General features: G+C 42.0%; 1 protein-coding gene across 1 annotated transcript in view; it reads left to right on the forward strand.

The window, feature by feature from the left end:
- The window catches only part of DOCK2 (dedicator of cytokinesis 2), a 1,824,799-nt gene that overhangs the window by 835,968 nt on the left and 965,376 nt on the right, over positions 1-23,455 (forward strand). Inside the window, exon 27 of the mRNA XM_085617853.1 lies at positions 6,769-6,864. Coding sequence (XP_085473979.1) covers positions 6,769-6,864 — 96 coding nt within the window. The remainder of the gene's footprint in view (positions 1-6,768; positions 6,865-23,455) is intronic.

A 23,455-nucleotide genomic window follows, 5' to 3' on the forward strand; every position in this document is an offset into this window, starting at 1 on the left:
ATTACTACAGCCATCCTAGACATCGTTACTACACTCGGACCTGCCATTTCAGTGTCTGTGAGTGCAGTTTAAAACTGTCATGTTGACCTGGCAAGTGCACTAACTTGCCAAGCCCAACCTTCCCTTTCACTACAGGTAAGGGGCCCCTAAGGCAGTGCTTAATTTGTGCTGGTGCTTTCCGGTACTAAGCAGCTGCACTTATTTCTCAGGGCCGGGTCTACACGGGGCGACTGCTGTTAAGAGACTGGCCTAAGAATAGCAAACAAAAGAAAAACCAAAGAGCTGTTTCAGGCTGTACATAACCTAAAACTAAGCACTGTCAAAGTGAATGCACATCGTAGTTCCCCATGTGTGAATCCGTCGAGATTTACTCACCGCGGAGCCACTAGGCAGTGTTGTATCATCAGAATGGTAGGCGTGGCAAAATCCCAGTGTATTTGCTTCCTAAGGTGACAGTCTGTTAAGCCCTCTAGCCTGGGGCAGGGTGCACACAGCAGAGGAGATGAGAGGCAGGGTTGATTTGGAGTAAACATGTTAATCCCTCCCCCACCCCATGCTGGCCTGGAATGCTTATGCTTCTAAGAGCAGGGGCTGGAGGAGGGGCCCACAGTGTATTTGGCTGGCAGTTGGCGCCGTGCACGTGAGAGAAGTAACGGGCTGGAGGAGCCGTGCACGTGAGAGAAGTAACAGGTGCAGTCCAGATCATTTAGTTTGCAACTCAGCATGGTGTGCATTGCTCTGTCAACACTATTGCCTCAAGCAGCAGGATATATTGAACTACTATCAGTGCTGCCAAATGCCCACTCCTTTGGAGCTGCAGTGTGTCTTTGTGGATTGGAGCCAGGCTGCAGTCCCAGACCGCACGTCGCCATTGACCGGATTGACTGTCTCATGGGAGAGCGGGACATCTGCATTAGGTATGTGAAAATAGGTAGCAGCTAACACTTTACAGCATTAATGCTGTAAAGTGTAAAAAGCTTGTTGCCATTGTTAAGTCTGGTATGGAGATACCATCCGAAGATGGTCTAACAATGCTCCTGGCCTCCATGCACATTTAAAGTGAAGCTTGCATAAAGGTTGGGAACGGAGGCCGCGAAGGCAACGTGCAGTTTCAACTTGAAGGGGATGCCTGTCATGCCCTGGTGAGCGAGGAAAGGAGGGAGGGAAATGAGGAACATTTAAAGAATGATGTATATATATATATATTACTAGTGAGACACCCTCATGCGCGTGTACTTTTCCCAAAGACGGTCCTCAGACCGTGTCAAATAAAAAAAACACACACAATACAGCTTGCTGAAGCAAGGCATCCTTACCTCCACACGAAGAGCACAGTCTCTACTCACTCAAACAAGCATTTCACAAGCACCACCACCGACATCGTTCCACAAACCTCATAGCACCCAACCACAACAATCAAACCACAAGTCAGCCCAGAACAAAACAGTCCAAAGACTGCACCAAGACAAGAAGACAGTCCGGAGACTGTACCAAGTTCAAGGAGACAGTCCGGAGACTGTACCAATTTCAAGAATACAGGCCCTAGCCCCAGACCTTTTCAAGCATAGACCAAATTTCCAGTTGGCCTGGCAGATTGTTCACAAACAGTCCCAAGCCTTTTCAAGAATTGGCCAGATTTCCAGTAGGCCTTGTAGACTGTTCACAAACACTCTGTGTCTTTTAAAGGGTCCACAACCCACTAAGTTCTAACCAAGATAGCCCGAAGACTGTACCAAGACACAGCCCGTCGGCTCGTGTCGTTCAAGCAAGGCCGTACGAGAACTGCGCCAAGACAGTCCAGAAAGTGTACCTAGACACAGCCCGTAGGCTTGTGCCGTTCAAGAATGGTGCCATTTTTCAAAGAATCAAATCACTCACCTTGTGCACACAGGTCAAGTCAAGTTATTCTCCACTGCCGACTCTTCAGACCAAATGGTCAACTCCAAGGTTTCGCCTTCTCAGGACCCCAGCCGGTGACCACTAGACGAGGAGTCGGCCGATCAGCCGGGCGGGGCAGCTGCGTGAACCAAGCTTGATTGTGTGGGGTACCCCAATCCGCCCGACCGACCAGATGCACCACCGACCCTGCAACCCGATTACGGGCGAGTCGGATCACCTTGCGGGATCCCTGTTCAGGCACCATCTGAAGGAAGTGGCCCTTAGGAGCCACCCGGGTTACTTACAACCACCTGCTATAACTTCACAAGAATGAGGAGTCGGTCAGACAGTAGAGAATACAAACAGGCTTTTATTAACAATACTCTGCAGAGGAGTCCAATCTGACCTGCACCCTAAGATGTCTGCCGAGGGACTGGCCCCCCAACAGCCCACAACACATAATCATTCCTCCCAGAAGCCTCCAACCACGCCCACAGTGGGAGGTTACCGGCCTGGGCCGAACATGAACAAAGGAGGCACAGAAGGATGGGCTACCACCTGCCAGATGGGTACATGCTATCTGCAACTCAAGGTTACCTCACTGAGGCTCGGCGTCTACTAACGTGGGAGCAAAGTTACACCCAAGGATAGGAATGCAAGGGCAGAATGGCCTATTCATTAGTAAGTCAGAATCCAACCTTGAGCAGTGAAGGAAATAATAGCTGAATACAGTGTTTTGCTGAGGCAAGCAATACGAATAATGAGGCCTAGTTTAGACACAGCCTAATGGGGATTGCAAAATACAAAATGCAGTCACACTTGCTAACTGAGGCTTGTGCATTACAAGGATAACTCAGTGGGTTACATAACGTGAATGCAAATGGAACGTCAATTAGCCGCACACTGCTAACCTACTATGGCACAGAATAAGTACATATAAGAATGGGGTTTTTCAAACCTAACACACTGCATTACTGTGTGTGCTACATATAAATACTTTCCATATTGCCTCTGAGATAGGCCTGACTGCTCGTGCCAATCTCCCAAGGGAGGTTAGGTGTGTAACTCCCTTACCCTCACTAGAAGGAAGGGTCCATACCACTGCCAACAAGAGAGCCTGTTTCTAACACAGAATGGTCATCTTCATCAAGATGATATGGACCGCTACAGATAAGCGAATCACAATTCACGAAGGTACCTGATCAATAACTTATCTTATACTAACCTGTAGATTTTTTTCAATTAATACCAGGAAACCCTGATGTATATGTGCACCCAAATAATCAGTACTAGTGTTCCACTCCAACAGAAAAAAAGTCTGTGGTACACTGCTTAGTATCAGATTTTAGAGGAAATAGCACAGAAGATTTGGCCTGACTTTGTATAGGCCAGATATATCTCCAAAATCAAGAACTCCCAGGAAATAGGGTGCTAATTTGTTCCTGGATTTTTGACACAAAGTAGAAATCAATAAATATATAATGGGAGAAGTATACGGGAAATGTCTAACTGGAGACTTTGGTGTGAATCAAACTCACAAGAAGGCAGGCCAATAGCGAAGTTGAATAATTTCAGGGACAGGAGCCATTCCTGATGTGTACCCCTATATATACCACTGGGTGTAAATTTGAAGGCTTCACCTACTTCAGAAACTCACACTTGAAGTTCGTTCATATTGAGTGACATAAATAGAAAGTTTCATTCTACATAGTCAAATATCTTACCAGCCTCAAGGAAAACACCTGTGTTGCTCATCTCTGGTCGAAGCTGAAGTAGGATAGAAAATAAAGTGAGCATATTACAGGAAATAAAATCGAAACTGTCCTGGATGTCCACCAAGGAGGTAAGGCAGCCACCTCATGGCAATGATCTAAGCAAAAAAAATGTGGGCCTTGTCTATACGAATTGCATCATGCTGTGTGCCTTATCTAGCTTCAGAAGAATAAGTATGATGGCATCCCACAAAGAAAGAGGTTGTGTACCCAGGAGAACCACTTCCTCCTGCATCTGCAGAATATGGGGGCAGAATGTCTATTTACTCCTCATGAAATTCAACCTGTAGACCATCGTTACAAGAATGGTGACCATTCATCAGGCTAACAAGTAAATTTACACAATGTAACTTGGGAATCCCACTCACTTTTAATCATCATTCTCTAGCCATGCAAGTATAACTCTTGCAAGAGGCATAAAGATGCAATTGAAAATGAACCTTTGCAAGCATTTCCTCCTTCAACTTGTGTGTATTTGATGTAACACCCTAAGTGGCCAAGGGTATGCTCAGACATGGGTCCCGGACTCAATGTGCACTGGAATCAAGCTGCACTTGACTGAAAGGGGTAAAATAGGCTGAACCAGGTCTTTTGTAACATGTGTTTCGGTTCAGAGAAGACCTGGTTTGGCAGTTTGGGTTGGACTGTTGCTGTTGGAGCAGGCCCATGGTTGATTTGCATATGGTTAGTCATAATCTGACGGGACACTATGACCCAAAAAATGATCGGTTGCAATGCTAACCTAATCTATTGGCAGTGATTATACTATTTTCAAGTATTCCCCTCATCACCTTTTGTTTTGTTCTATGAGATTAGGATAACAAGATTTTGTAGCGCTCTTGTATTCTGCATTAGGCTGTTGGGTCAGTATGCCCTTTTTTTCCAAGTTTAAGAGTATAAAATACTAAAAAAAAGTCATTCTTTTTTAATTTAATATTCATTTTTTTAAATTCTCTATTACTTTCTAATAGGGGGATTTCTGTCTCTGTAGTGGCAATCTCCACAAGCAGGCAGAAAGCCAGTACTATTCAATCACAAATTGTGTCATAGGAGTCTAACGAGTCTACATCTAGGTATAGATTAATGCATTCGAAAGGTGAATTCAATCAATGAGGAATGTACACAATGGTATATATGTAGATTTCCTTATAAGGAAATCTACACATACAAACCTATCTTTGTGACTACGGCCGTAGGATTTAACCGGGCCAAGGCTATAACACATATGTGGCAGGGCTATAGAGGGATGGGCTCTGTATGACAAAAAATAATAATTTGTGCGCATTATGTTGGGAGCATCCAAATGTACTGGGACCGTTATTTTCAGAGGCAAACCATAAATCACTCCCATAACTGAGGAACTAGCAGAACACCACCCATATTTTCTCTCATTCTCTGGCATTTGAACCTTTGCACAGAATAGCCACACAAGCTTGGTTTGCTCGCGCTAAAGATGTTTTTGGTTGATCAGGGCTGCTCTCTTTATTTGGGTACTCTTCATGAAGAAAGAAAATATGTCACGAGAGACTCAGTGCCGAGGGAGGAGGAGAAATCTGCTACCAACTGTGATCAATACCCAAGTTGTTTCATATTGCCCCACTCCTCCTAACTCCTGTAATCCCCAAGACTTCTAAACACAGCGTATATCCGGGTTGGGCCACGGCCCAGTTCTTTTATCTGTTGAGGTGGACTGTGGGAGCGGAGCCGCTGTAGTAGCGCGCGTTCGTGCGTGTGCTACTCTGCCAATTAGGAGACCGTTATCCATTGGATTATGTTTTTTTGCCCCAGGAAAATCTGACTTTAAGCTTCAAACTCCTCTTTCCGCGGCGCGAAACTGGATTGCTAACGCAGCTGAGGAAGTGGAAAATACGTGGGTGGAAGTGAGGAGCATTATAGTAGCCACAGCCCTCCGCACAATCGGCGTATCAGCCGTGGCGGACCAGGACTGGAGGAAAAGCGAGATGTGAATCGAAGCAGCTCAGGAGGTGTAGGCAAGCAGAATCAAGTAAAGTGCAAGTGCGCATAGGTAGGAGAAATTGTTAGAAAGCACAGAGTAATTCAGCCACACATATACAATTTAAAAAGTATTAAAAACCTAGTAGCAGGGCAGAAAACACCAAAGCCTACCGCTGTCAGCTGCGCGCATCTCTTTGCATCAGGAATATATAGGCTAATGCCTATGATGTAAACTGTATCGCTAACGGAGCTGAGGAAGCGGAAACTGCGTGGGCGGAAGTGAGGAGCCAGATAGTAGCCCCAGCCCTCCGCACAATCGGCGAATCAGCCTCGGCGGACCAGGACTGGAGGAAAAACTAGATACGAATCGTAGTAGCTGAGGAGGTGTAGACAAGCAGAATCAAGTAAAGAGCAAGTGCTCGTAGGTAGGAGAAATTGTTAAAAAGCACAGAGTAATTCAGCCACACATATACATTTTAAAAAGTATAAAAATAAATACGAGCAGGGCAGGAAACACTAATTCCTACCGCTGTCAGCTGCACGCGTCCATTTAGATTGGGAATTTATAGGCTAGTGCCTATGATGCAAACAGGATCGCTAACGCCGCTGAGGAAGCGGAAACTGTGTGGTTAAACATGGGCTCAAATTGGATCATAAATTCAAAGCTGTTCTGAACAGGGGCCCCCAAAATATGTTTGGCCCAGGGCCCCCAAAATCCTTAAGATGTCCCTGTCTTTACGAGCAGAGGTTTTCGGTCTGACAGTGATACCATTTATCTGACCTGCTCCACCATTGGTCGACCTTGTTGGGGTTTTTGCTGTTTCATTACTCGGCAACGTGAGGTCTCGAGCACGGCTAGCACCATTTCAAAAGTATTTAGTTTGCTTTTATTTACACAGGTTGTTGAACTGCTGATAGTTTTTAATATTGCTTACTGCTGTCGCACTTTAAAGTATTTGTTATTTTATTGTAGTTTCTTATATTTCTGCTATTTTTGCCTTGTGTTACAGTTGCATAATCCAGCAAAGTGCAAAAAACTTTAGGGTGACTGATTCTCGTACAAGCTGTGGCAGCTCGCTTGGTAATGCTCTCTGTTGATGTACAAATATAACGTGGACCTTTGTTTTACATATTTAAATGATACAATTCTTGTATGTTTCAGGCCTCAACCTACCAACACATCCAAGAGATAATAGTTCAGCTCCTTTGTACTGTTAATAGGACTGTCATGATTATGGGTCGAGAGCAAAGTCTTATCGTGAGTACCAGCTTTGAAATTATTTTCCTGCCTACTCATTTGGCTGCAGTGTTCCCTCCTTTTAAAATCTCTCAAGACGTATTGAGAACTTCTAAAGTACCATTTAATGGTGCAATTTTGAACTCAGTTATTTCTGTTTTCTGTTTCAAAATATTGTTGCATGTTTTAGTTTCTCAAAAGTAGAAAACGTAATTATATGAACTGCAAAATAACTTTTTAAATACATTGTAAAGTCGTTTATAAATCATAGTAATATTGCTTTGTAAACAACATATTCAATTTGAATACCAATTAGATTTTGAAAAAGTTCGATGCTTTTGGGTTATTGTAAAATAATTTCAAGCAGATACATACTATAATATTTGGATAGAATGCGTCGATAATGGCTCCCATTTAAGTAAACTTTGCACTACAGTTGGAATTAAAAGAAGTGAAATCGTTCTCACTGGCTTGCCTTTCACCTAGTTCACAACTATCTGATTCGAAGAAAGACAGCCTTCCGTGACTCATTCTCTTTTTAAAGTGTGCATCACAAATGGTCAGAATCTTAAAATGCCAGTTCACAGGGAGGCTTGCCTCTTTTGTAGCGTTCATTACATTATGCATCCAATTGTTACATGCTGGGCTCACACCATTGGGAAAATTGTCATGTTCTTTGCATTCTACAAACAATATTGAAGGCATCTACAATGATCAGGATTTCTCACGGTTCTCTTTTTCATGTACCCTGCCTTTAAATGCTGCAATGCTGAAATTGGGGATGGTTGGAGGATAATGTCAATCTTAAACAAACCTACTATTTTGTCTCTCAAAGTGTGCGAGCAGACACTTGAGTGGCTTCAGAAGGGCCTGCCGCCTACCTCCTCTAACATTCAGGCAAGCTCGCACATATAACCACACACATATACATCCAACCCTCCAGTTTGGACTAATTTATTTTCACAAGGACTGGGTCAGGATGGTTTGAATTCGAACTGTGTCCACTGTTCTGAGGAACGAGACTCACTCAAATTAGAAATATGTCAAGCTCAGCAATCTCATGTCTCATGGAGCATGATCAAAATGTTTTCCTCCAAAATCGTCAGCTTTACTTCGCATTTATAGTTGGTTGGTGTTTTTGAAGTCAAACTTAAATCTATATCTTGAAACGTGTGTTTTACTCTATCCTGTGGACGGTGTACTGCCAGTCAATTTTCCAATGATCAGCAGTTTTCCATCATATGTTGCATTGCTGTCTTTCTTTAGTAGTATTTTCAAGGTTAACTTGTGTTCTTAGAAACCAATTCATCAGACTTAATTTACATATTTTGTGTTTCTTTTAAATACAATTTGAATATTGTGGTATGCAACTTAACCTAGATATGTTGTTTAAAAACTGAGACCACTGTCTGTCTGCAACTATTCTCTGTAGGAACTAGATAGTTAAAATGTGTATTTAAAGCTGTCTAGCAAAAAGAAGGAAACAACTTAACTGCCTCAGGTCACCCATAATGCACGGCATGCTCTCTAAATCCCATTCAAGTTAATTGATGTATGTTCCAGTGTTTGCACGAATGACTTTCACGCAGTGCCTTTCTTTGTCCCCACTCTGTACTCGTCACTGATATCGAAATTGTTTTGGTGCTTTTTGTGACATTTTTGTATACATTGTCAGAACTGCCTCCTAACCAGGATTTTGAAACATACCTATTTATAGCACTTTGATAAAGCTCTAAGCTGTGACATTTTCTACAATACAGGTTTGATTTTTTTCAACTGCTCTTTAAACCAAGATTTCCTCCAGAACTATTGCAAATGATATATGGAAAATCATGATACCACTGAACCGTTAGTCACTAAATGTCAGAAGTGCTGATAAATCCTGGATTATAGAACTAGCAACATGGCCTCCCCAAAGGAGATTTGAAAGAGCACTTTTGCCACAGCAGTATTTCAGTTGGGGATGTAGGTCTTCTCAGTTAGGTTTTTGGGCCTCTTGGCTTTTTCTGAAGCTGTGAGATTTATTTATCCATGTAATATGCGTCACCTAATTTGCTTGCACCACTACTGAGTGTAGCAGTTTACAATTTTTTGTTTGTGCCTTAGTTATATTAAACACCAGACTTCAAGGTCACATTTTTGTTATACAACAAAATCATCTTTGGATTATCTCTTTTCTCTGCTCCTACTTATTTGTGTATAGCTGGGTCTAATCTGCGGTGGCATGGTGGGTAAAAGATTGATGGGTTGGAATGCTACTTTGATCAATTGCCAGGGGTTAGACAAAGTGTGAGCACTTCTCCCATCCCATTTTGTGCGTTTCATGACTCCCATGATATGCCAGAAATCGTCACTGTTATGTCATGGCCACCATTAAACATGGGATGAGCACAGAAAGCCATCACACAACCATACACACACATATGTCCACACAGATACATACAACCAAGCACACATACCCTCACATAGATATGAACACTAAGATGTGCATATCCGTAACGATCATCTAAAAAATGTTAATACTTACTTTGTAATAAAGCAAATCGCTGTGTAGTTTGAGCCATATGATTATTGGTAAAGGTCCTGCACAATCAATGACCCAGTAGGCATGACAGAGGGTCTGCCACTGGTTTTGGTGCACTAATGTACACACTGTTCTGCTAGAAAATTAATAACTACAATTTTAGTCCCCTACTCTATATCCGAATGCATAGATGGTATAAACAACACTTACTGAATGTATTTGATTATATTGTGCTTGAGTACCCAAAAGCTTTGTGGAGCTAACAAAAACAATTATGCAAATTCCTCCTTGTGCTTGGAGCCTGCATTTTGAAAATAATATTTTTTGGACCTGTCAGCCTTAGGGTGGTCTCCCCCTACATTTTTGCCCTTGTGCCTCCCATTTTCACCGTACCTTTTTGTTGGATTTAGGCCTATGGGCGCCTCACCACTGCCAAACAGTGCTGAGGTGCAGGTGCTCTCCCCTAAAACATTGTGACGCTGGCATATCTGCCACAAGCCCCTGCTACTGCATTGAGGCTTAACCCTCCATAGGCTAACATTGGGAACCCACCTTATGGGATAATTTCTGACGGGGACCTAATAGGTCTGTCATGTTTGGTCTTGTTGGACTCGGGGCGTGGAACCCTTTCCAATGATATATGGGGTTTGGGCACCACTACCTTAGAAATCCCACTTTTAGAAAGTGGACTTTTTTCTGCCTACACTTTGTCTGGGCACTGTAGACTCCCCCCCTCCCCTCTGCATACCGATAGCCTGCCTGGGTTGGGAGGTGGGAGTGGTGATTCACACCTTCTCCCCTGGAATGGGCTGTGACCGGCTGCCCATTGTAGCCTTAACGGCCCTGTCTTTCGTCATTGTGACAGCCAGGTCAGGGAAGGCAGGGAACATCCCAGAACTCCCTCGACTCTTCCAGAAGCCCCTGCCCCCAGACCCTTCCAGAGACTTCTACCCCCTTCTGGTAACTAGACTGTAGGGTATATAAGGGAGGGTCCTGACCTCACATTCTTGTTACACTGCTGGATCAAGACGAAACTCTGCTGGAGTACAGACTGCTGCGCCAGGAGGATTGCCACTCTGCTGGAGCTGACTGTTCCTAGGAACTGCTGCCCTGTTGTTGTTGAGCTGCCCTACTGCCTGCTGATCTGACCCTGCAAAGAGGAGACTGCAGCTACATCTCCAGAGTGTCTCCATAACATTCCTAAGGACTGCCTTTCCTGGAACAACAACATTTCCAAGACTTGCCCTGGCTGTGACTGCGTGCAGCCTCGCTGGCCCTGGGACCTTTAAAGAAACTGCCTCTGCCACATGGGGTGTGGGAAACCACCTGTTTAATCTCCCCACCATCACCGCTGCCAGTGCGGACTGAGCGCCTTATTCAAATCGCCCCCGTGGTGCTGTGCGTGTGGCTCGGCAACCACATTACGGACTGCCCTGTGGGAAAAGGACTTTTTGTGTGGGACTTGACCCCCATGCTGCGTGCCTGGGGCTGCGCTCGTCGTGGGACTTCCACCCGTGTGAAAATTGTCCCCGAGTTCACCGCCACGTGCCCGAGTCCAGGCGCACCAAAACCGCTGCAGGGATCACCGCCGCCGGCCCGGGAAACTCGGGAAACCCGTGCGCTGCACCGCTGATGTCAGAGCAGGGCCGCGCTGGGATTGGTGTAGCCCCGGGAGTGTTGCCCTGCAACGAGGGGCTCGTCCTGGAGCGTGGCCGCATTGAAGCTGGAAGAGCTGCCCCGTACCCATCGTGACTCCACCGTGAGGAGAAACCCAGCGTCCTGGGAGACCCGTGAAGCCTCAAAGCCGGTGCCCGCCTCAGGTCACGGACAGTGTGCAAGGTGAGCTGCCGTGTGGGGAAAGCTGGGGGGAACGCTTTGTGGGCTGCGGGGACTGCCCTTGTTGTGAGCGGAGTATCAGAGAGTGAACCGGAATAGCGGGCCTGACGAGGGACTTGTTGATGCCTTTTGCCTTACTTGCTTCTATGCAACTGCATGCTCATTTCCCCTCACCCTTCCCCCCTTTTCCCCCTACATAATAAAATACTATTCCTATAAAATATTGTACATTGCAGTAGACTTCATATTGCTAAAACTATTCTGGATAAGTCTTCCACAACCACCTTCAGATCACAACATTGGCAGTCTGAGCTTGACTGCTCCTACTGGAGCAGGACTTAGCCTGATTTGCATATGACTGGGTCAAATTTGAAGAGGCGTGATGGGCAAATAAATGATTGGTTGTATGCTTCCCGAGAGATTCACAGTGGTTGTACTATGTGCCACCATCTCATTTGGTCTGTTTTGTTTTCAACTTCATACCAAGAAAACTGTCATAATTCAAACAGCCTTGGTCATTCTTTCTGGCAATTATAGCAGAGTAACTCTCAAGACAACTCTCTGACTCCCTATTCTCTCTTACTTTCTCTAATTTCTCTTTGTATTACCCTATCCTTTTTCCATCTCTCTCACTCCTTCTTTATCTGCCATTCTTGCACACTGTCATCAGCATTTCTACTTTTCCTTCTGTCTCTTTCTTCTCCTCCTAATTTCTTACCTCATTTGGTAGCCCGTGACTCTTCTTGATCAATTTCCCTCTTTACTTCCCCAACATTCTTTTCTTAGTTCTGATTTATGTGAGGAAATCAAGCTTACATTGGTCCTGGATCTGAAAAGTCTTTTACCCTTGAGACAAGTTAATAGAAGCAATTATTTAAAGGAAGCTGCTGTCTATTGATTGTATGTATGTTCATTTCAGTAACTCTGTATTCAAATTGCTTTGAGCTTTTTTCCTTATTACTATGATCCTCTAACCAGATACCAGTTTAGGCAGCAGTGTTTAGTTTCAAGTGTTGATTATTTTTGAGTTATCAAGGGAAATTAAGGAGACATTGCATACACACTCTGTCGGATAGCATGCTGCCCATTGCTATCGGATGAGTAGCAGAATACCGCATTCATGCACCTTAGGCTAACAATCCTTTGCTGACATTGATATCCAACCTAGCTCGCCTAGAAAACCGTACATGTAGTTCAGAATGGGAATCCTGCTGCTTTGTGGTTTCACTAACAAATGGTGCAAATCAGGTTACAAATGATGCCCTGCCTGTAGTTATAAGGAGGAGACAGATTTACATGTGCTCTTTTTTTGTCCTGCCTACAGAACAATACGGCAGAACTGGCTTATCCAGTTATGCAAGAACTTAGGTTTAACGCAATGTGCCGTGGCATACACAGTTCTAAAATATGACACTCATGCCCCCATTGTCTTTGCTGTTTCCCGCTTCCTAAATTCTATGTGGCATGCCCGGCGACCTTTTTAAACTAGCAATCATGTTGCTACTATTTTGTATTTACATATTTTTACTGTTTTAATTTGGGATAGCAGCCCAATTTTATCTGTTTTTAATCGTTTATGTACCTTTTTTGCACTTGCATTATTATGTCGAATCATGTCACTGCATCTATTTTTAAACCAGGTTCATTCGTGTCCAAATGTGCAGTTCTTCTTCTATTCAATGGCACACGTAGTAGTTTGACTATTACTATTCATGATTTAAATGTATATACTGACTTTTTATACTGCTTCGAACTCTACTTTTATGGTCCTTGAGACCGAAATAAAGTTATTGAATGGAATGGATTAATATACTAATAATTATGAAGCGGTAATTGAAAATTAAACAACAAGCTTACATATAAAGTCCTAGTGCCTGACACTAGTCAACTGTACACTTTGGCACCAGTTTCAGAATTCCTATGTGCCATATCCCATCCCACATTTGAGCACCTGTTTATAAGTTTTATTGGCCAGGCTCTTATCTGATTAGGAGAAATGGCAGTGCCTTCACCATTGTTCATTACATCAAATTCTAGTAGTCAGAAGTGGGACAGCACTGCCTGAACTAGGATCAGATTTGTTTTTCGAAGGTAACTCATGAAATTAAAGAGCATGCCATTTAATGAGTTGCTTCTCTAAATAGATATTCCTTTAGGGACATGATAGACCACAGGGGCTCATTATGATGGCGGAACGATCGCCATCCCCAGGCCGGCAGTGGCGATCGTTCCACCATCGTAATGAGATTTATCCACCGCCATATTAGGATGGTGGTGGGTATTGCGGCGGAAGTAAAGTCTGTCCGCCGCTTTTCCGCCAGTGGCAATCATTCCGATTGCCTGCCGGGCAGATGGGCCACTAATATGGTGGCGGTGCCTAACAGGCACCGTCCGCCATATTAGGTTATGGGTGTGGTAGAGGCCTTTCCATGGCGGCGATGCTGCCATGGAAAGGCTGGCGGGTATTGCTTTGGGGGTCCGTTGCGTGCCCCCTCTGTGGGGGGGTTAGGGGGGTGCACTGGGGGGTAGCAGTTCCATAAACCAAGTGGCAGGCTCCGCGTGGTGCCTGCCATGTGGTGCAGGAAAATGCTGTGCATGCTCTTTTACCATTGCGGACGGTGCTGCAGCTAGCAGCACCGTCCACAATGATAAAAGGCCAGGATGCGTCCGCCCGTATGGCGGGCACACCCTAATTGCACTGGTGGGACCGCCGCACGTCTGGCGGGTGGTCCATCACCGATATGATGGCGGGCAGACTGATGTTCGCCCGCCATCATAATGAGCCCCATAGTGTCTTGAAATATCAATATGAAAGTTTTGAAAACCTAATTAATTAAGCTGTATCTAATGTCCTCAAAATGAAGACTGAGACACAATCATCAAATCTAGTGAAAGGTTTATGAAATTTATAATTTAAACATATTTCACTGCAGTAATGTATAAATCCATCGTTTACCAAGCAATCAAGGAAAAGTACATCAGTATAAGCAGTGGGCTATTTTAGTTCTTTAAGTCTCTTTAGATCAACATTCACTTTTGAACGATTTTGGTGTATGAGTAGCAATGGCATAAGTTAGTTTTTAACCATTTCTTAAGGTTGTTTAAAGAACAAGAGCAGATCATAGCTCACACCTGATGAATACCAATTGACCAAGGCAACTTCTAATGAATGACATTGTAGACAATTCAGAGAAGACGTTTTTTTGCATAGTCTAATCATAGGAGTAACAGCTATCAGCAGGCTTAGTCCATACCAGGGCCCTTCTAGATTTGCCTATAGCACGTGATGGACTGCCGCTTAATCATAAGGTAGATGCCACCATTGACTTTAATGCATCTAAATGACTTTGAAGCCTGTAAAAATGGACTCAGTCTATTTGATTGACAGGTTTACAAGCAAGTTTAATTTTCTTTCATATCTGTCAGATATTTTTTGCCACTCTCTTGGTCCTTCGATCTACCTTGTTTTGTGCCGACAGGGTTTGGATATAATTGTCCCAACAGTCATCCAATGCAGACCAGGAATTCAATAACATGAATAAAATGTATTACAAACTTGAAATTAAACTCATGTAAATAACTCTCAAAATTATGCTGTAAAGATAAAGGATTATCACAGCAAGCTCAAATCTCTTGAATAAACGTAGGCGAGCCAAAAGCTCAGTTAAAGTTATACAGACTATAAGCATTAGTATTTGATGCTCCGAGGTCTCTCTAATCTGATCTCCTCCAATCATTGATATACCCAAATTAAGAATGCACATTCACTTGAATAAAAATAATCAAAATAGCTGAGTCGATATGTAAATATTAGTATAGTTTATCAAAGGTAAAGGTAAAATAAATGCATCAGTAAATTTGCATCAGGTTATAAGATAACTTGGTCACATTCTAAATAGATATACCAAAGCTTGAGAGTTCAGAAAGGGACATGTTCAAGCAATCTCCCAGCCAGGAAGAGACCACTAGGCTCATATGGCATATGTGTCAGTTTGAAAAGCAAGCCAGGTGAGTCCGTATCAGGCAAGTTCAAAATTGCCAAGAAAGTTCCGCAAATTTCTGTTACAGGATAATCAACAACCCATCCGTCACCATCAGCATGTGTGTTCGCGCCAACCTGCAACTGCCAACCAGTCTTCCTGGAGTCCCCTTATCTGATCAGATCACTCAGTTTATTGGTCAGTTTGTATAGTGTCAGGCAACATAAAAAAGATACAAAATATAGAGAGATAGGTGAGGCAATTACGCAGTCTTAAAGCAATCCAATATGTGAAACGTCAGAAAAATGCCCCTTTAGCAAGAGTATATAAGTGAGTTCAAGAGGACAGTTTCTCAGACAGCTGTTCAGGATTCTAACAACAATATAACAAAGTGTCTTCACATATTCAGTCAGGCCCACATTAATTTGAGCTAATTTAACATAACATATTTATGATTATTGGACATATGTTCATCCAGAATATAAAGATGGCATGATTATAGTATAACTCTGATGCACTTCAAATCATTTAGTATAGTTACAAATAAGATGTGTCAGTATGATACACCTCTACTTTTCGAATGCACTAATGTGTATTTTTTAAACCATAACAATTTGTGTTATGTGTATAAAATCAGTACATGAGTAAAATACAATCTCCGAAAGTTTCACAAATGCACCATGAATTGAGATTGTGTTTCCCTATTTTTCTTTTGTCATTTTGGTGCACGCTTTCTCGCCTTTTTTGCATACTTTTACATTGCAGTCAATAAAATTCTCGTGTCTCGTTATATTTTCTTGAATGTGAAGTAAGGTGCACGTTTAATATTTTTCTCAGAAATGTCATAATTCGGTTTCCCTTGGCTTTGAATGTTTAAATGTGATTCCGTCTGCAACAGTGGTTTTAGACAAAAAGATGTGCCTCTTTGTTAGCCACAACATTTCATAATGTCTAATTTGACATCTTTCTCTTCTGGTGCCGATAGCCCTCAGAGGCACAATTCATCTCTTCTCTTATTTTGCTATTACCTTTAATGGGTTGCTTGCACTCACACATGCTCACTCTTGTGATTCACCCAGGAGACTGCCATAACATTTATTCTGAGAGTGCTGTTATTCTAGCTTTTTCCCACTTAAAACATCTTCAACTCCAAACCAATGTAATGGAACACTTAATTTGCCCCAATTTTTTTCAGATTATTTTAGGCGCTCTTAAGCGTTGGCATATGTGGTTACTCCCATTTTGGTCTTGTTGCAACCTCTGACTCGTGGCACTCACCCAAGTTCTTCAATAAGCCTCACTTATGATATTATCAATGTGTCTCCACTTGCAACAATTATGTCATTGGGAGGATTACACATTTGTGTTATTTCGCATGTGACAAAACTGATCCTTAGTCGAATTAAATCAGTCCATAAGCTACACCTTTTGTCTTTGACCTTTTCCGTTTATAATGAGTTATGTGTCCTATACTCAATGTCAACCAGGCATTTGCAAAGGCAAACTGTGTGACTTTCATATTTAGCTATACCAATCCTATTACTTTTGCCAATTATTGTTTTGTTATTATAGCAAATACAGTTGTGATAGTCGTTTAATATTGGTGGCTATGGTAGTAGTAATGGTTGTGGTAATGATGCTGGTGTAAATGGTGGTGGGTGGTAGTATTAGTGATTGTGGTAATAGTGGTGGTAATAGCAGTGGTAACTATGGCAGTGGTGGTAATGGAAAGGCAGGTAGTGGTAATTTTGGCAGTTTTAATTGTGGCATTAATAAATGAAGTGACAATGTTGGTGGGGAATTGCACTGTTAATGAATATGGGTATGCTATGCAAGTATGCCAAACTGAATTCGATGTTGGATGATTGAATGTACTTTTCAGATGTAAAACCTCTCTCGTGCATCACACTGCAACCACTTCATAGCAGGTTGAATGATGCATCAAACAGCCAGTAGCATTCGGTGAAAGAGCTGGTCCTCTGGAGAGAAACCAAAGACCACTCTGTGTCTATTTCGAAGAATTGGTAACAAAAGGTCTCTCTCATGAGCTGAAGCTGTTTGTAGACAGGCCTAAATAGCAGAGGTACTTGTGCTTAGGATGTTAAAAATGGTCCTTGGATTACTGCCCTCTTGATTTTTGCTGCCAGCCCCCTCATATCTCTACTGTTGGGGAACTAGTCTATCAGAATCCACTTACCATACAACCAGTATGACATTCGCTTATGTAAAAAAAATTCTCTTTGCTATGTGTAGAGCTTCTCCAAACAAAATGTGCACTTGTTCAAAGAGTATGAGTTGGCCTGTACCAGAAATTGCAAATGTGTTTGAAAACATGTAAGATACGTAATATTCTGTCATTGCATTTTCACAATCATCAAAGTTCACTTCTAACACTGAAAAGCGTTAATCATTATATTGCTTTCAATTTAATTATCTGCCCTATTATTGTATACAACATTTCTGTTAGAAATGCTTTGTTTAGAAATAGTAACATTTTTGCAATAAAATAATAAATGAAAAAACTGTTCTGACACACTCTTTTGTCCAACACACTGTAAGAGTATCCAAAGCCTGATTTTCTGCAACACCATATCCTCAGGGGTTGCTGCAAACTAAAACCTTATGACATTTTGCTGAATGTACGCTTACCTTTGTATACTTTTATTTTTTCTTCATGGATTTATAATTTCTATGTTTGCCAACGACTTACAATAGCAATCTTGCAAGATTTCCATCAGTGCAATACATTTCACATATATGTTAGTTTGCACAGATTCCTGAAAGTGAAAATGTCTGTATGAATTTAGAGAGGACAGTACATGAGTGTAGACTGGATTATGACAGTGCAAATAATCTAATGATCAATATGACAGTCACTGAACCCCGGTCCTCGTGCTTATTCCTATACAGGAGTCCCTCTGATCTACTATCCCAGTATCTATGGAACAAAGCCATATACTTGTCACTTTACAAGTATTAGTGATACCATCCCTGCCTTAAAGCCCACTTGACAGTACCTTCAAGTGGTCTCAATCAGTCCATAGCATTGTCATGTTGATCATTAGAGCATTTGCACTGTTAGAGAGTACAGTAGAGTCTTTGGTTTAGACCAGAATTGATGACGGAAGGTCTTTTCTGTTCCACAAATTAGGAAAGAAAAGGGAGACGGTTTCCTGATATTGCCCTTTAATAGAGTAAGATCTATTGGAGGTTGATAGCCTTAATATCAACATCGCCATTGGATGCCATTTGAAATTATTTGGGAGAAAGATGTAGATAGTCCACTGAAAGGCATAGACAGAATATTGAATCAGAATCTCCAGTGCATGGGGTCTTTATATGGGATACGATACTGTCATGGACCCCTGTTGATACAATAAAAAGATTAGCTGGTTTTAGAAAGACTAAATATTGTGTCTAAATTGTTCTCTGCTATTTTATTGTTTTATTGTCTAATTTTCATCACTATTTTTTGTGATTTATATGTTTTTAACATAACGTTGTTCTTTGATACAAAATATAAATATGAAATTATGTTGATATAAGAGGATTAAAGCCATATACTCTTTCCTTAACTTCTGTGGTACTTGGAGGTGGTGTATCTTTTGGAATGTGGTGTGTATGTATAGCAAAGATGAGTGATTTATGTTTTTATCTTTAGGAGAATATTTCAGTTCTGTTGTGAACCTTGCCCCTTTGTTGTCTGGGGACCCTCTCCTTTGTGTTTTTCTTAAAATGCTTTGTAAATAACTGTCTTTTTCTATCTCCATTCTTACAAGGCTCCACTACTGCCACATACACCTACGACATATACACTTTTTATATTAAAATTCCTGATGCTAAATAAACTTCATCTCACATTATTTATAAATGCTTGGTAAGTTCATTTCATCTTTTCATACACAAACTTTTAGTCGTGGATGCTTGCATGCTTTCTAGCCCATATATTTTTTGTCCTAAAAAAACTCATGACTTCAGTCCATATTCAAACAGTGCACCACAACACGACATGTACCTCCGTGTGAACACCTGTGTTCTCTTTCAGTGCCGTCGCCCTTGTGTCCTTGTGCAGGGAAGAAAATTAGAAGCCTGCTTGCTTCTTTAGTTGGAAAACACACGCACATTATGATGGTTCAGTGGGCCCTGGGGCCCAGACCAAATACACATGCTGCACCAATGAACGATGCGTCATGTTTACTTTCACATTTTTTCATACAACAGTCCATGATACTGCATGTGTTTTACTGCTATCTCCCTCCAGTGTTTTTTCAACCCCCCTCCTGTTGTGCTACACCTGTCCAATTGTCAGCCCTTTAATAATGTTTCACCCAGCTGCCCATCTGTTGCTTTATCTCGCCAATGTTCTGTTCATCCTGTAAAAATTAAAATTTCACTTTCGTCCCATCATTTCAAGTCATCTTTTATACATTCCAAAAAAACAATCAAAAATAACTTTCTTTGCACACTGTAACTTCAAATCCTCCGTATTTAGACAGAACGCTTACGCAGTCCATATGGCTCTCTCACACTCCACATCCTTTGCACAAATGTTGTCTCATCGATATTCAGTCAAGGCCTGTTGGCTTCAGCTCCTTCACATCTACATTCTACATCTGCACCCGCTGTCACCTATTCATTCCAAAAGACTCTTCCTTTGAAGTGCTGCTCCCGCTTGAACCCTATAATAATAAGGTGACAACTTCAATTACCATTCAACTCTGCTTGCAATTGTTGCCAGCGCCACATAGTTTTCAGTGACAACTATTGACACTTTCCTATCCATAATAACAAACCCTCAGAAGAATGAGTCCTTGCGTTCAAACACATATGGTATAAAACATTTACCAGCCGTCTTACACGTACCTATCAAACATAAAATGCACTATTACATTCAGAGTCAACGCTTGTCTTTGACATTGAATGTAACCTTTCACCTGTGGTCAACCCTAATTCTATCCCATATGTTTTATCATATTCCTTAAAACCTCTCGTCTTCAATGCACACTCTTACAGTGCAGCCTAACACATCCTGCCCTTCAGTGTGGTGTGAGCAACATTGTTCTCGTTCAGTGGCGAAGCCAATGTGCGGTGGGCCCTAGTGCAGGGAAGATAACAGACCCACTGCCTGCTGCTTTTATTGGAAAACGTACACATAATCAGGGTTAATTGCGCCCCTCAGACCTATGGGCCGCAGTGCAACTACACTGCTTGACCAATGATTACGGTGGGATTGCTACAGAAATATAGTCCCGGGTACCAAAAAAAAAGTGGCCACCATTGGTGAAATAAAGAGCTAAATAGGTGGTCCATGTTTGCAAATTGGGGTAGTTTTGAAATGGTAAAGGAACACTAAATGTTTTCTAAGGTATGGAAGACTGCATGGATTTTAACTTTCTGAAGGTAATGTGTGTTTTAATTTCAGGGAAATCAACCATAGAAGTTGGCCCAGCAGACTGTAAAACAGGTCTACAAACAGGCAAAAAATGGCCCACACTCTGTCAGGCCACCCTCTCAGACACTGCCTGATTGCCCTACAGGCCATTCCGACCTCGTCAATGATTCAATCACTCATTCTGTCAAAACATCATTACAATATCTACAATACATCGATTTCAAACACTCAAACATATTAACACCTGTATTAGGTAAACTTCAAGCACATTTTAGGTGACACCTATTGACTTTGCCAATGCTTGTTAATTCCCATAGCTTGTGTGAAGCTTCGCTGAGAGATTTGGTACACCTCTGTTCCACAGGCAAACTGTATACCCGCCTTTGAAATGTCTGAGTCATAAGTTTTGAGCCACTGTATTGCAGTTGTCTGTTTTGCCTCATTTAGCAAGTTCTCCATTTAAGACTGTCAGCCACGAAGTGAGTACAGTAATTTGCAGTTAAATCCTACTTAATCATTTTATTTATGATTTGTTACATGGTTTGATTCTTTTTTGGCAGTTTTCCTTTTTCAATTGAGTCCGCAAGACATATGCCTTCCCTTTCCAGTTTTCACTTCCAATCCTCATCTGTCTGAGTTAAAATCTCAGACAGTATTTGGAGCTGTTCCTGAACTGGAGAAGTGATTTACAGTAAGTAGCTTCCCAGTACATTATGGCGTCAGTAGTGCTGGTGTGTACGTGGGTGAAGCCACGCCTGAAGGGCATACTCCTGGATGTTGTTTCACGGTTACAGTTTAAAGGCTGATGGCAGGTTTCATCAGCGGTTCTTCATATTATAATGCAGTAGATTTTGACAAGTCTAGTGCATCCTTGGAGTTTGGACATCAATAAATAAGGTACTTAGGGCCCAATCACCGCGTGGTGCTATCCCAGTTACAAAAGTGCGCACCCACCATTTAGGCTTGGTTTGTTCATTAGTGGGAGCACAGTTTGAATCCGCTTCCCAGTTCCAAAGGCACAACCTGCTAACTATGTGTGTCTTACATCACTCTGATGTGAGCATAATTAAGAAATGCTCTACTGACTCTCCCGATTTATGGCAGATTTTCTCTGCTGCAAACTAGGAGCCCAAAAGCTTACATCAGGGCCAATTTGCACTAAAAATGTGCGCTTTTAATGACAATAGTGTTTGCATGGTGTTCTGGGTCTAACACGATCATTTTGAAATGGGTATATTGAGTGCAAATAGTATTTGAGACTCTTGAGACATGTACCCTTATGAAGAATTACATGCAAATTGCACTTGCTCTAACCAATGCCAAATAGAAGCCAAATACAGATGAGTCAGGTTCTACTGGAGCAAGCAAATTGCGCTGGCAGCCAGCAAAAGCTGCCCAAAAATATGCCCTAAAATCCCGAATTTGCAGCCCCTCAGCAGACCAGTAATTTTGGTAAACTTATATATGCCTTGCCCGCCTATACCCCAAATAAAACTACTTAAAGACCCTTATAATGTATTAAAAACAAATTTGAATCGCTTAATGGTATAGCCCGGAACAGATACAAACATTTTGAAAGAATGTTATTTTTTATAAAATTTCGGCAACCTAAAATGCTTATTGGAAGCCTATTCCAGAAAGGCAATTTACAAATAACAGACTGGAGCAACAGCTTGTAGTTTAATTTAAAGATGAAATCTATCTTTGCGGTTGATTTAATTCCCAAATAAGTAGCTGTAGTTACTGCCCCCAGTATTGATATGCTCATATCTATCACGTATGGTTTTTCTTACTGTTCTTACTGTTCTGTGTATTAGAAAAGCTTTGTTGTTGGTGGACCGTGAAATTCTTTTTTCTCTGTTGACAGGACGACTCACTGTTTGACACCATACTTTTCTGAGCAGCAAAAAAACATACTGGCCCAGAGTTATGTAGTGCATTGAAGATGTGGTTGAGGAGTCTGAATTGTGCTCTTTTGTGTGCGGGTAGCTCCTTGGGGTGAGAAGATATGTTTGTGGCATGGGAGTATGATGGTGAGCCTGGATGCCAATTTCCGAATAGTCTGCAGCCTTCTGATGAGTTGCTTGTTGAACCTGGGATTTATGGGTGCTCTCATAGTCCAGTTTTCCAGGTCTTTCGATTGCTAGTCACTTGAAGATCTTCCACAATGTCTTTAGTGTGTGAAAGCACGAGGCACTGACAGTGTTGACTTGGGCGGTCATGTCAAGTTTGCAGTCAATGGTGATCCTGAGGTTCTTGGCATTGGTGATGGGGTGGTGGGAGTAGGTCCTAGTTCTGTTGGTGACCAGCTAGAGGCTTACTATGAAGCTTTCTATTTCTTGTTCAAGGTTACCTCTCTCCCTCCTTTGCGTTCAGTCTATAAGTTTTGCTTTTGTAGTAATAGTTGGACATTGCAAAGAGGACTATTTGAGTAAGCTCAAGTATGACAACCCTTGAAGGTTGGCCTTTGCTCTCTGGTTTATAGTGTGTGTCCCGATTTCGATGTGCACTGTCCTTCTCAAAGGTAGTTGCTGGGTAAAACCCTCAAATCCCGCTTTAAGATACAAGAAGATGACTGGGTTTTGATGTCTCTTGATGATTCAATGAGCATCCACATGCAGGTAATCGGAAGATTGAAAACTTGTTTTATTTTTCAAAGCGAAATGAACACCATGGGCCAACAAGTGTTTCACAACACAGGTTGCTTCATCAGGGCCAATAACTAAAGATAATGTACAGTAATTGTTTAAGAGACAGAGAAAGAACAAAGAAAGAAAGGAGTTTAAGGACACAATTGAAGGAAATTAGACAAATAAATATACATTGATTATTAATTACTCTTGAAACATTATCAGAAAATTAACACATTATTTCAGAAAT

The sequence above is a fragment of the Triturus cristatus genome, chromosome 7 (assembly GCF_964204655.1).
Source record: "Triturus cristatus chromosome 7, aTriCri1.1, whole genome shotgun sequence".
Classification (NCBI taxonomy): Eukaryota; Metazoa; Chordata; class Amphibia; order Caudata; family Salamandridae; genus Triturus; species Triturus cristatus.